Source organism: Taurulus bubalis, assembly GCF_910589615.1.
Source record: "Taurulus bubalis genome assembly, chromosome: 5".
In the NCBI taxonomy this organism is placed as follows: Eukaryota; Metazoa; Chordata; class Actinopteri; order Perciformes; family Cottidae; genus Taurulus; species Taurulus bubalis.
Genome location: NC_136593.1, coordinates 2,606,667 through 2,621,638, shown reverse-complemented (window position 1 = coordinate 2,621,638; position 14,972 = coordinate 2,606,667). Strand labels below are relative to the sequence as shown.

The 14,972-nt window shown below is 45.0% G+C and overlaps 2 protein-coding genes across 2 annotated transcripts; both read left to right on the top strand.

Annotated features, from left to right (window-relative positions):
* The first annotated feature begins 4,501 nt into the window (after positions 1–4,501).
* snrpb (small nuclear ribonucleoprotein polypeptides B and B1) lies at positions 4,502–7,240 on the top strand. Its single transcript, XM_079218022.1, has 7 exons — positions 4,502–4,631; positions 5,277–5,428; positions 5,853–5,964; positions 6,088–6,240; positions 6,633–6,762; positions 6,887–7,012; positions 7,092–7,240. The coding sequence occupies exons 1-7, from the start codon at positions 4,629–4,631 to the stop codon at positions 7,130–7,132; spliced, it is 717 nt and encodes a 238-aa protein (XP_079074148.1). The 5' UTR covers positions 4,502–4,628; the 3' UTR covers positions 7,133–7,240.
* Positions 7,241–8,372: 1,132 nt separating this feature from the next.
* Positions 8,373–14,972, top strand: ctsa (cathepsin A). Its single transcript, XM_079218009.1, has 14 exons — positions 8,373–8,437; positions 9,523–9,689; positions 10,176–10,287; positions 11,022–11,072; positions 11,206–11,292; positions 11,376–11,531; positions 12,579–12,755; positions 12,860–12,951; positions 13,062–13,140; positions 13,268–13,416; positions 13,913–13,988; positions 14,218–14,307; positions 14,437–14,538; positions 14,649–14,972. The coding sequence occupies exons 2-14, from the start codon at positions 9,523–9,525 to the stop codon at positions 14,730–14,732; spliced, it is 1,422 nt and encodes a 473-aa protein (XP_079074135.1). The 5' UTR covers positions 8,373–8,437; the 3' UTR covers positions 14,733–14,972.

The window sequence follows — 14,972 nt, the reverse complement described above, 5'->3', positions numbered from 1 at the left end:
CATCATTACCATCGCTGTGACATCATTACTACTGCTGTGATCTCATTACTACCACCGTGACATCATTACCACCGCTGTGACATCATTACTACCGCTGTGACATCATTACTACCACTGTGACATCATTACTACGGCTGTGACATCATTACTGCCGCTGTGACATCATTACTACCACTGTGACATCATTACTACCACTGTGACATCATTACTGCCGCTGTGACATCATTACTACCACTGTGACATCATTACTACGACTGTGACATCATTACTACCACTGTGACATCATTACTACGGCTGTGACATCATTACTACCAGTGTGACATCATTACTACGGCTGTGACATCATTACTACGGCTGTGACATCATCACTGCCACTGTGACATCATTACTACCACTGTGACATCATTACTACCGCTGTGATCTCATTACTACCACCGTGACATCATTACCACCGCTGTGACATCATTACTACCGCTGTGACATCATTACTACCACTGTGACATCATTACTACGGCTGTGACATCATTACTACGGCTGTGACATCATTACTACCACTGTGACATCATTACTACCATTGTGACATCATTACTGCCGCTGTGACATCATTACTACCACTGTGACATCATTACTACAACTGTGACATCATTACTACCACTGTGACATCATTACTACGACTGTGACATCATTACTACGTCTGTGACATTATTACTACCGCTGTGACATCATTACTACGGCTGTGACATCATTACTACGGATGTGACATCATTACTACCACTGTGACATCATTACTGCCGCTGTGACATCATTACTACCACTGTGACATCATTACTACCACTGTGACATCATCACTACCACTGTGACATCATTACTACCACTGTGACATCATTACTACCACTGTGACATCATTACTACCGCTGTGACATCATTACTACGGCTGTGACATCATTACTGCCGCTGTGACATCATTACTACCGCTGTGATCTCATTACTACCTCTGTGACATCATTACCACCGCTGTGACATCATTACTACCGCTGTGATCTCATTACTACCTCTGTGACATCATTACTACGTCTGCGACATCATTACTACGGCTGTGACATCATCACTACCACTGTGACATCATTACTACCACTGTGACATCATTACTACCGCTGTGACATCATTACTACGGCTGTGACATCATTACTGCCGCTGTGACATCATTACTACCGCTGTGATCTCATTACTACCTCTGTGACATCATTACCACCGCTGTGACATCATTACTACCGCTGTGATCTCATTACTACCTCTGTGACATCATTACTACGTCTGCGACATCATTACTACGGCTGTGACATCATCACTACCACTGTGACATCATTACTACCGCTGTGACATCATTACTACCGCTGTGATCTCATTACTACCTCTGTGACATCATTACCACCGCTGTGACATCATTACTACCGCTGTGACATCATTACTACCGCTGTGATCTCATTACTACCTCTGTGACATCATTACTACCGCTGTGATCTCATTACTACCTCTGTGACATCATTATTACGTCTGCGACATCATTACTATGGCTGTGAGATCATCACTACCACTGTCACATCATCACTACCACTGTGACATCATTACTACCGCTGTGACATCATTACTACCGCTGTGATCTCATTACTACCTCTGTGACATCATTACCACCGCTGTGACATCATTACTACCGCTGTGACATCATTACTACCGCTGTGATCTCATTACTACCTCTGTGACATCATTATTACGTCTGCGACATCATTACTATGGCTGTGAGATCATCACTACCACTGTCACATAATTACTACCACTGTGACATCATTACTACCGCTGTGACATCATTACTACCGCTGTGATCTCATTACTACCTCTGTGACATAACTACCACCGCTGTGACATCATTACTACTGCTGTGATCTCATTACTACCACTGTGACATCATTACCACCGCTGTGACATCATTACTACGGCTGTGACATCATTACTGCCGCTGTGACATCATTACTACCACTGTGACATCATTACTACCACTGTGACATCATTACTACGACTCTGACATCATTACTACCATTGTGACATCATTACTACGGCTGTGACATCATTACTACCACTGTGACATCATTACTACGACTGTGACATCATTACTACCACTGTGACATCATTACTACGGCTGTGACATCATTACTACCACTGTGACATCATTACTACGGCTGTGACATCATTACTACGGCTGTGACATCATTACTACGGCTGTGACATCATTACTACCGCTGTGACATCATTACTACCACTGTGACATCATTACCACCGCTGTGACATCATTACTACCACTGTGACATCGCTCCTAAGTGGAGTTGCAGAGTTCTGGTAATATTCAAGGTGTTAATTCTACATTGTAAATATAGGGGGTTATTTGCTTAGGCTGGATTTACCGTATCTTAAAAAATAAACCATTAACTTGCCAAATAAATACAAAATAAAATGTGTTAGTGAGCTAGCAAGTTAGCTAATAGCGAAAGGTTTTAAGTAAAGCAGTAATATAAATAGATTGATTAAAGATTGATTGACTTGCAGGTTACAATTTAATTAAATGACCATAAAGCATGGTAGGCTTTAGGGCGGGGCTACAAGGTGATTGACAGGTCTCTACCAGAGAGTATATGGCGTCTCCTCCACCTGTTCGCTGGTTGTGGAAAAAACGGAAAAGATGGCGACAGCGATCTGGAGGCTTCAAAACATCACCTTTAGTTTTCAACTTATTTAGAATATTTATTTGTCTCTCATTGCATCACTTTCTTACAGATTAATCCCTTATTTGATATTGTTATCAGCGCTCTATTTATTTATTGTTTGCTCAATACAGTTTTGCATAAGGCTGTGACATCACTGGCTGCGACCTCATTGGTGGAGAGCCATACATGTTGCCACGGCCGTGTTGCCGCTCACCTGCTGGACGATGGATGTTGAGTCGATGGGTGCCGAGGATGTGTAGTTGCAGGCTGAGTTGCTGTCGTGTCACACTGAAGTAACGCGGGGATGATTAAACCTCAACAATGTGTTTGCTAGTTGCTGAACATATAGTTTCCATATAGTTTCCCTCAGGCTGAAGCAACATGGTGGTTGTTAAACCTCAACAGTTCATTTCCAAGTTGCTGTGGGTTTAGTTGCTGTAGTCCTTGAAGCTTTAAGGTTGAAACAATATCTGGTTGATAAACATCAAGAGTCTAGTTGCTGTACTAGTTGTGGAAAATCAGTGGCCTGGTTGCTTTATATATAATTGCAGCAGATTCTGTTGCTGTCGGCCTGGACGCTGTAGTTGCTGTAGTCTCTGCCAGATTAAAGCAACATTAAACATCAACAGTCTGATTGCTAGTTGCTGCAGGTGCAGTTGCCTTACATGTTGTTGTCGCCTAGCGGGTCTGGTTGCCTGAAGGTCTGTCGTCTGAAGCAACACTGCAGCAACAGTCTGGTTGCCGCTGATGAGGTTGCTGTAGTCTCTCGGGTTGAAGCAACACTGCGGTCGATGCCCGTCATCGGTCTCATTAACAGTCCGTGGTCGTCGCGCGCCTCCGCAGCAGCGGCGGGAGGAGGGGGGCTCGCGCGCGGACCGAGAAGTTCTCCCGGTTCTCCGGTGTCTCCGGTCCGTCGGTCGCCGGTTGTCGGTGACCGGGCTGGTCTCGGTGACTCACCGTCTCTCTCTCTCTCCTCAGTCTCACTGCGGCGCGCGCGACCGGCGGCGGCGGGAGCCCGGGTTACCGTGGCAACCGGCCCGCAGCAAAGATGACGGGAAATTTTCTCCGACCGACGATGACGTATACAGCAGAGAGGATCGATGACGTGACCAATTACCTGATCAGTTCATAAACCTACATGTTGATAAATAATAATTAAAACAATATATATATGATTAGTTTATTGATCGCTTCTCTTTTTACTTTTTGGGATCTAATCTGTTTTTATTTAATATATATTTATTTTACTTTTTTTTTATAAAAATATTTTTTGTTGCGCTCTGTGTTTTCTTACTGTTGTCATTTAAATATGGTAATATATGTATTTTCGTATTGAATTTTATTCCTCCAAAATAAAAAGGAAATATTTTTTTTTCCAATGGAGCTTCATTTAGCTCAATATATCAAAAGCTGAGAGGATTTCTATCGCTTATGAGTTTAAGTTATACATGAATTAAAACGGTATTCAATGCACGTTGTTGTTGTAAGGCAGTTTTTGTTGTATTTATTTTATATAAATATTATTTATATTGTCGTAACTACTATTGTCAATGTTGCTTTCCTTTTTCTGACATGAATAGGTCACAAAAACGTGTTATTTTTCATGAATACAGTTGAAAAAAGACATACCTAAAATATTACGATTATAACCGAAAAGTAAAACTCATCGGAACTGTATCTCCGGCTGTTGTTGCAGGTCGGACGGGAACTTTGTGCGTGTCCTTTGTTCGGGTAGGAACAGTTCCGCTGGTTGCGCGTCACTTCCTGTAATTCTCTGATAAAGACGAGCCCGGCGGTTGCTTCCGCGGGTCAATTTTTTTTTGGGTTTATTCGGTGAATCCGACGTGAATCGGAGCCATCAGAACCGCAAACATGGTGAGTTTTTACCCGGCTAAGAGCCCGCGCGCCGCCCGCCCCGTTGGCCTCTAAATGTCTCCCGAATTTACGGGTTTATCTTAATAATGGCGCGAGTTTGAATGGACGTCGGTTCAACGTCGGCGAAGAAACGCAGCAGATGCAGCGCGCGCAGAGTCGTTCATGACATTATAACGTTAGTTTAGTGATTCTCCGCACGTGTCCGCGTGAATGCACTCATTAATACGTATTTACAGAGTTTATCTACACGTATGTTTCACTGGACGTTCCACCAAAGTGTGTATTTATAACAACATTTGTTTCTAACACTTACAAGATATACTTGACGAATAAAATGGCCGTTCTTGAAAACCTTGTTTTTCTTGCATGTCTCGAAGGAGAATCCAGAAATGGCCGCACAGAGTAAATGTTTGCTGAATTGAAGCCACGCTTAACCGCTAAAAAAAACTCCCAAATATTACAATTCTCGTGCTGTTTAAACTAGGTGAAAGAACAAAGAAGCTTTGTTGTTTGTTTGCTCTGTTACTGATTTAATAACCTTTTTTTCATTCATCACAAAGTTGTATCTACTTTAAATCAGGCTCCAAGAAAACGCATTGTAGTGGTTATGACGTCATATGAACGCGCCTCTTGTTCGGTCCTCAGACGGTGGGTAAGAGCAGCAAGATGCTGCAGCACATCGACTTCAGGATGAGGTGCATCCTGCAGGACGGGCGGATCTTCATCGGCACCTTCAAGGCTTTCGACAAGCACATGAACCTGATCCTGTGCGACTGCGACGAGTTCAGGAAGATCAAGTAGGTTTCCTCCAGCCGAGCGACCATTTTACGGCGTGGGGCGATGTATCTGGCTGGCGTCGGTTCATCGGCCCGGCGGCCATTACTGTTGCCGATGCACGGGCGTCCGCTGGTTGTGGTGCGGGCCCGGGGCCTTTGCTGAACGCTGTTCAGGGTTAGAAGCATAAGAGGAAGAGGCGACGCAGTACGAAAACAGATTCTTGATCCATACACGGCATCGACAGTCTTTTATTTATTTGGTTTATCGGCCTACATGTGAACAAATTCGTTTTAATGACTTTATTGGACGTCATTGTTGCTTTAGCCCATCACTCTCTATAGGACTTCATTTATAAATTAGTGTTTTTAAACCTGAATGTTGTCTTGCACGGTTAGAAGTACCTGATATTTGATTTTTTTAATATTTGTTTTTGTTGTCCCGCAGGCCAAAGAACTCAAAGCAGCCGGAGCGAGAAGAGAAGAGGGTTCTGGGTCTGGTTCTGCTGAGGGGGGAGAACCTGGTTTCTATGACGGTCGAGGGCCCGCCTCCTAAAGATGTAAGTGGAACTCTGTAGCCAACTAGAAGACAGACCTGTGTGTTCAATAATCTGTGTTTCACATGAACTACGCTTCTGTTTGTTAACCAACTCTCTCTCTCTCTCTCTCTCTCTCCACTTCAGACCGGCATCGCTCGGGTCCCGTTGGCTGGCGTGGCCGGTGGCCCCGGTGTGGGTCGGGCAGCAGGTCGTGGCGTCCCCGCAGGAGCCCCGATGCCTCAGGCGCCGGCCGGACTTGCCGGACCCGTCAGAGGGGTGGGCGGTCCTTCACAGCAGGTAAATATGACCACATGGTTCTTGCGCTCATGTAAATGTGTTATATTCATGTGTTCATGACGTTCATTTACGCTGAGTTTGGAATCATTAATATGCTTTTAAAAGAGACTCAAAATAAAAGCAGGCATACATACAGGCATCTATATAAATGTTTATTCTTTTAATCAAACTATTGTCTCATTCATTTGAGTCATTTAAGGTTTACTGTATGCTTTGTGTTCTCATTGTTAGTTTAAATACTACATTTACTCACTTTTTACTGTTTACACCCAGATTTCACTAAATGTTTGTCATGGAGATTTGGTTTAAAGTCATGGAAATCCATTGGTCCGAATGTGTATGAACCCTGTGTGCGTGGACTCGGGTGATGACCACTTCCTGTTCGTCTCCAGGTGATGACTCCACAGGGCAGAGGGACAGTTGCCGCGGCAGCAGCAGGAGCGAGTATCGCCGGCGCTCCCACACAGTACCCACCTGGCCGAGGAGCCCCGCCCCCAATGGGCAGAGGAGCCCCGCCTCCAGGTGACTTATAGTTTCCTACTTCCGACTTATAGTTTTCCTAACAGTTTTGCACATATTATCACAATGTGTGCCGTTGCCTGCTCGCCCCCTCCTGTGTGCTGATTGGCTGTTCCTCTCCCTGCAGGTATGATGGGCCCGCCCCCTGGCATGCGTCCCCCGATGGGTCCTCCGATGGGGATGCCTCCGGGTCGAGGCGCTCCGATGGGGATGCCGCCGCCCGGCATGAGGCCACCGCCCCCTGGCATGAGAGGTAAGCTGTTGCCATGGAGACAGATTTGATCAGATCCCCTGTGAACAGACATGTGACCGCCTCCTCTCCTGTGTTTTAGGCCCGCCTCCTCCCGGCATGAGGCCGCCGCCCCGGCCCTGAGGAAGCCCCGCCTCCTCAGACTCACTTGTTGTATAGATCTATTTGTTTTCTTTTCTATTCCCTGTTTTGTGTTTTTTAATAAAGTTTCATCAGGATGGTTTGATTTCAGCTCGGCTGTCTGTCCAGTGTTTATGGTTTTGGCTGAAATGGATATAATTAATAGTTTGAAGGTTTGATTCAATTGATATAGGATTCAATTATAACATGAACAAGAGCAGGTTTAGACCAAAGCTTCTCAGACTTAAATAAATAAACAATCAAGGTCTCTTTGTGTGCCGCAAATTAGCAAAGAATAAGAAAATAAAGAGATTAAATAGAGAGAAGACGTGACTTAATAGTTTTTATTCCAGAACATCAAACTGAGTTTGGTAATTCATAATTATTATGTTTTAAAGAACATCCCTAATAAAAACACTACAATGAGAACCAAAGCTTTTAGTTCCTAACTGCCACATCTTCAAAACTTTCACTTCCTTTATGAATTTCTTTATTCTGCAGTTTTCATTCAGGAGGAAGTGGAAACGTATCTTTCGTCTTATTTTCTCAACTGTTGCAGCTCCCAAATTAAAAAAAAAACCTTTTTACAGTTTACATGACCGTGTACTTTAATAAATTTATTGTAGAACTTTATAATCTCACCAAACAATTTTACATTGTCCAGAAAATGAGCAGAAACCCAAATCCCTATATGGTCTGATTTATTTTACTCTGTTGTTCCTGTGGCTATGAAATATGAAACAAATATAGCTATAAATATAGGACTCTGATTGGCTGTTCTCTCTATCAGAACCAGGAAGTGATTCTCAGATGACTGACTTATCAGGAAACTAATGTAATGCAACATGATCGGCCTGATGAACAGAGTAACTCATGACAACAGCGGAGGTGGTGACGTCATCAAGTCAGCTGCTGTCCCAACTGCAGAAAGACGTCCTGGTCCTCTCGTCCAAACTCTACACAAGTCTGCACTTGGCGTACTTGGTATTGCGAAACGACCATGAGGAGAATAAAACCAGCGGACTTTTATTTTGAAAAGCCATGGAGAACATCCGGGAACAATAACCATGAATACATTGGCACTATAGATATAATTCGCCCATAAACTGTACATATGTCTATAAATTAAACGACAAAAAAACAAACTGCGGCAGCCCGCCGGTCTAACAGTCACGTGGTAGTGGAGTCAGGTCACGTGACCAGCCGCTGTCACGTGACCTGCTCTGTTTCTTCATTGTCGGCAGCTGCTCCACATGAACTGAGCTGAAGGAGAAAGCAGGTGAAACCGAGAGAAGACAGACAGAAGAGGTGAGCGCGTTTCACTGGTTTTCTCAGCTGAACTTTGTTGTTTGTTTCCGGGTTATTTTTATGTAGTGCTTGAATCTGAACTCAGGAAGGATCTTATTCTCTCTCTCTCTCTCTCTCTTTATATATATATATATATATATCTCATATAAAGCTGCTATATATCATATACAGCTGCTATATATCATATAAAGCTGCCATATCATTCAGTAAGAAGTGCATGTAATGTCTCCTGTTGGAAGTTTTATATACAAACGCGAAAAACTGATTCTGAATGACAAACGTTTCAACACCACAGAAGTTACTTCCTGTTAGCGTCACGTGACTCGTTCAGTTACTGTGTGTGTGTGTGTGTGTGTGTGTGTGTGTGTGTGTGTGTGTGTGTGTGTGTGTGTGTGTGTGTTGCTCCCACTTCTCGGAAAGCTTATTTCAAGAGTGCAATAGTATTTTTAACAGACATGTTCTCACTCTGACATAAACAGTGTTGAACAAAGCCTGCCAGACTTCATTTAAAAAATCCACAATTTAAATATGTATTTCTTCCCTGGATGAGACTGGTCACTTGATATTATGAATCATTAACCTCTCGCAATGCATTCGGCTCATAGAAACTCAACCACAAGCGCTACGAGCTGGTTTCATGTAGCGTCCTCTAACTGCGTTATGACGTCACTCATAATCCAGTTTCAACAGAAGGATCGATACTTGCATCCGGATATACTGGCATATTTTGTTTATCTCTGAGTTTGGCCCCAGATCACATTAAACATATTTAATAATGCAAAAATCACACATGTATTTGATGACTAATTCTTCGGCATCTTTAATAATAATCACTCATTATGCTTGCATGCAATTTCTTTCATTTAGTTCATTGGAGAATGCATATAGACTACACTTTGACTGCATTAATCTTTGAACAGTGACCACTTTTGATGCTTTTCTGCACAAATGGAAGTGTTTGATCAAATTTCAGTGTTTTAACATCCTTATTAAGAAGCCAGCTGATTGTTTAATACAAGATGGAACTGGTTCTGAGACGGTAACCTCAGTGCCGTTGACGTCACTTCCTGTCTGTCTTCTTTCAGATGCGGGTGGTGGTGTTGTGTTACTTCCTGCTCTCGCTGCTGGGTGGCGATGAAGCCGCTCCGGCTGCAGACGAGGTGACTTACCTGCCCGGTCTGCAGAAACAGCCGAGCTTCAAACAGTATTCTGGATACCTGAGCGTGGCCGATGGGAAGCACCTACACTACTGGTCGGTACCCGGGGACACACCTGGCACACCTGCATCGTTACAGTTCATTCATTTTGAATACTTGTTGATTTTTGTCCCTTCACCTGAATCATAAACTATCAGCGCTGTAACAAACGTGATGCATATGAACCGGTAATGTGGTTCTCCAGATGGACCTCAATACAACTCCTCTGGTTGTATAGAAGTATATGCTTCATGTGTTAAAGCTGCATTCTCTCTCCTGACCACCATGGGGCGACTCCTCTGGTGCGGTAGCCTTTAGGGCGGGGCTACAAGGTGATTGACAGGTCTCTAGAGACGTATATGGCATCTCTATGTCACTCCTCAGTCCTAATGTGGTCACTTCCATTAATCGGTCCAGTGAAAGACTCTACCACAGAACACATGTGTTGACTCGCCCACTGGGGCTCCCCTGAGGGTTTGGGGTAGCGTCCACCTGGGCGCCATGACATCACCTGAGTGTGTCGTTGTTGTTGTTGTGTTCAGGTTCGTGGCGTCCCAGAATGACCCGTCCTCTGACCCGGTGGTGCTGTGGTTGAACGGCGGCCCCGGCTGCAGCTCTCTGGACGGACTGCTGACGGAACATGGACCCTTCCTGGTGGGTGACCTCGGACCTTCGCCCATTGCATCAGTTACAAAATGCATTTAACAGACATAACCATCACACAAGGAACGCTAGCTTAGGTCACTTAATATCTCCAACCCCAAGAACAAACCTCCTCAAACGTAGTTATTTTTCCTGCAATTACTGCTTGGAATTTACGACCTCCTCAAATAACTCATTCAGGTAATAATCTGTCATTTAAAAAACAATTAAAGGCGCACCTCAGGACATTAACCACTGATTTTTCTTTGTATAAATTATGGATGGACTGCATAATATACATCCTAGCCCTCGACTGCACTAGGCTGTACTATTGTTATTTTTATTCGGTTTGTACTATTTTTAACTGTTTGTTTCACGTTTATGTTTTGCACGTTTTTGTTTGTATTATATTTTGTCCTTTCTGTGGACCGCAGGAAGATTAGCGGCCGCTAAGACGTTAGCTAACGGAGAACCAGTAAATAAACTAAACCTACCTCAGTAGTTTAGTTCATTTACTGGATCTCCGTTAGCTGACGCCTTAGCGGCAGCTAAGACGTTAGCTAAAGGGGAACCAGTAAATAAACTAAACCTACTTCAGTTTAGTTTTCCCCGTTAGCTAACGCCTTAGCGGCCGCTATGGCATCAGCTGACAGAGGTCCAGTAAATAACCTAAACTAAACCTGACCCTGTGACACCAGTGTGATGTCACAGCGACGCCTGCTGAACTCTGACCTCTGCCGTTTCAGATCCAGGACGACGGAGCGACGCTGCGGTACAACGAGTACTCCTGGAACAAGGTCAGTTCGTCCGTTACCTGCGTGCCGTCACGTGACTCATGGGTTGCGTCCAGATCATGTGACCAAACCTGGCTATCATTGGCTAATGTAGCTGTGATCCACGGAAGCTGATTGGTTCCCTGTTTCCGAGCAGATCGCCAACATGTTGTACCTGGAGTCTCCAGCAGGGGTCGGCTTCTCGTACTCTGACGACAAGAATTACGTCACCAACGACACGGAGGTCAGTGACTCATGAAGCCCCGGCTCCCGATTGGCTCACAGCTGTTCAGTGTGCTGAGGTGTGTTGTTGTTTTTTCTCCTCAGGTGTCGATGAACAACTACCTGGCTCTGAAGGAGTTCTTCCGTCTGTTTCCAGAGTTCAGCAAGAACGAGCTTTTCCTGACCGGGGAGAGTTACGGAGGAATCTACATCCCGACGCTCGCCGAGAGGGTGATGGAGGACGCCAGCCTCAACCTGCAGGTACTCTTAATACTGCAGTACTACACACAAATACTGCAGTACTACACACAAATACTGCAGTACTACACACAAATACTGTAGTACTACACACTTAATACTGCAGTACTACACACTTAATACTGCAGTACAAGGTGAGGGATGGAGGATGCCAGCCTCAACTTGCAGTACTACACACAAATACTGCAGTACTACACACAAATACTGCAGTACTACACACAAATACTGCAGTACTACACACTTAATACTGCAGTACTACACACAAATACTGCAGTACTATACACAAATACTGTAGTACTACACACTTAATACTGCAGTACAAGGTGAGTGATGGAGGATGCCAGCCTCAACTTGCAGTACTACACACGTAATACTGCAGTACTACACACGTAATACTGCAGTACTACACACGTAGTACTGCAGTACTACACACGTAATACTGCAGTACTACACACGTAATACTGCAGTACTACACACGTAATACTGCAGTACTACACACGTAATACTGCAGTACTACACACGTAATACTGCAGTACAAGGTGAGGGATGGAGGATGCCAGCCTCAACCTGCAGTACTACACAATACTGCAGTACTACACTCGTAATACTGCAGTACTACACTCGTAATACTGCAGTACTACACACGTAATACTGCAGTACTACACACGTAATACTGCAGTACTACACACGTAATACTGCAGTACAAGGTGAGGGATGGAGGATGCCAGCCTCAACCTGCAGTACTACACAATACTGCAGTACTACACTCGTAATACTGCAGTACTACACACGTAATACTGCAGTACTACACACGTAATACTGCAGTACTACACACGTAATACTGCAGTACTACACACGTAATACTGCAGTACAAGCCTCAACCTGGCTGTAGCATTGCAGTGCTGCAATGATGTATTTATATATAGATATATAGATGATATTATTGCAGTGTTGACAGTATTAAGTGTAAAGTGTCCAATAACTGTATGTTTGGGGGATGCTAGCATTTGCAACCGTAGTCACGCTAGCTGCGTCGCACCTGTCCCGCAGGGCGTTGCCGTGGGAAACGGGATGTCGAGTTACGAGATGAACGACAACGCTCTGGTGTACTTCGCGTACTACCACGGGCTGCTGGGCAGCCGGCTCTGGAGCGCGCTGCAGGCGCTCTGCTGCAGCGGCGGCACCTGCAACTTCTACAACAACAAGAACAAGAACTGCTCCGAGCACGTGAGTCTCCACGGCTAACGGGTTAATCAACCGCTTTCAGCCGGTCGCAGGTCCGCCGATCGGGGGAAACCGGTTTGGTTTCAGGTGTCGCGTTTGTTCCGCAGCTGGCTGAGGTTCAGGACATCGTCTACGGCTCGGGGCTGAACATTTACAACCTGTACGCTCCCTGTCCCGGTGGAATCCGGGAGAGATTCGGGTGAGCGTTGACCCTTTTTGTCTCGTCACCTGTAGCTGCTGCTAGGAGCTCACCTGCAGCAGGTGTAGTCTGACCGCAGAGCTCACCGGTTGACTTCCTGTCGTTGTCAGAATTGAACGAGGCGAGCTGGTGATCAGAGATCTGGGGAACGCGTTCATCAACCATCCGTGGACGCAGCTGTGGAACCAGGTGTGTATGAAGTCAGCGGACGTCTGGAGATTAAAGTTTCTTCACCTGACGGGTGGTTGGAAACCAGGTTCTCGTGTGTGTGTGTCTGTGTGTGTCTGTGTGTGTCTGTGTGTGTGTGTGAGAGCAGAAGTTGCTAGGTCTGGCGTCTCTACACCTGTCTGTCCGTCTGGACCCGCCCTGCACTAACTCCACCCCCGCCACCCTCTACCTGAACAACCCGTACACCAAAGCTGCTCTGCACATCAGCCCCAAGGCCCTGGGCTGGGTCATCTGCAGGTAACACACACACCTGTCCCACTATCAGGGTTCTTACAGTCATGGAAAAGTCATGGAGTTTTAAAATGGTTATTTCCAGGCCTGGAAAAGTCCTTGAAAAAAATAAAATCCCCAAAGTGTAGTAAAAGTCATGTAAATGTGTTATGTTCATGTCGTTCATTTACGCTGAGTTTGAAATAATGAATATGATTTTAAAAGAAAGACTCAGAATATAAGCAGGCATACATACAGGCATCTATATAAATGTTTATTCTTTTAATCAAACTATTGTCTCATTCATTTGTGTCATTTAAGGTTTACTGTATGCTTTGTGTTCTCATTGTTAGTTTAAATACTACATTTACTCACTTTCTACTGTTTACACCCAGATTTCACTAAATGTTTGTAATGGACATTTGGTTTAAAGTCATGGAATCCACTGGTCAGACTGTGTATGAACCCTGTTGTCCGTTGTCTCAATAAAGTTGTCAACGGATCTCTGCCTCTGTGTTCGCAGCTCGGAGGTGAATCTTTTTTACGGTCGTCTCTACTTGGACGTCAGGAAACAGTACCTGAAGCTGCTCGGCGCTCTGGTCAGTGAACGCAACACACCCGTTCTCCTCTCAACTCAAAGCCACATGAGCTCAGCAGGCCTCAGTTCAGCAGGCTTCATTCAACGCTTTAGAGTTTTTAACTACCTCAATAAATAAGTTGGACAAACGGCTTCTCACCTGTAAAGTGGTGGAGATCGTGTGTGTGTGTGTGTGTGTGTGTGTGTGTGTGTGTGTGTGTCCTTGTTGAAGGCGTTGTGTTCTCTTACAGAAGTACCGGGTCCTGGTGTACAACGGGGACGTGGACATGGCCTGCAACTTCATGGGGGACGAGTGGTTCGTGGAGTCTCTGAACCAGAAGGTAACTTCTCACCGACCGCATTGATCAGTCCACCGCATTGATCAGTCCACCGCATTGATCAGTCCACCGCATTGATCAGTCCACCGCATTGATCTGGCCCTCTGATGCGTTAACCTCGCCGTGTCGCAGGTGGAGGTTCTGCGGCGCCCCTGGCTCTACACCGACGAGGGCGGTCAGCAGATCGGAGGCTTCATCAAAGAGTTCGACAACATCGCCTTCCTCACTGTGAAGGTAAACACACTTTTTTTACGTCGGTGATGTCATACTTGAGCTCTCTCAATGTGAGTTCTGGTCCTGCTGGTGGATTCTGCTGCTGACCTTTGACCTCTGTCCCCCTGCAGGGTTCTGGTCACATGGTTCCAACGGATAAACCGATCGCTGCCTTCGCCATGTTCACCAGATTCATTAAGAGACAACCCTACTGACCTCTGACCTTCTGCTCCGTTTGGGTTCTTAACGCTGCCGCACTTTGCTCGGAATTGATTTTCTTCATTTTTCTCACTGCCAGCCAGTCGGCACAGATTTATTGTTGCAGGAAATAAAACGTCTCTATCTCAAGCCAATCACGTAACTGTTATGTTTTTGAATGTGGAAACTTCGTTGGGGGTATTTTATTTTTTTATGGATTGTAAGAACAAGACAAGAAAATAAAGTTTTATCCTTAA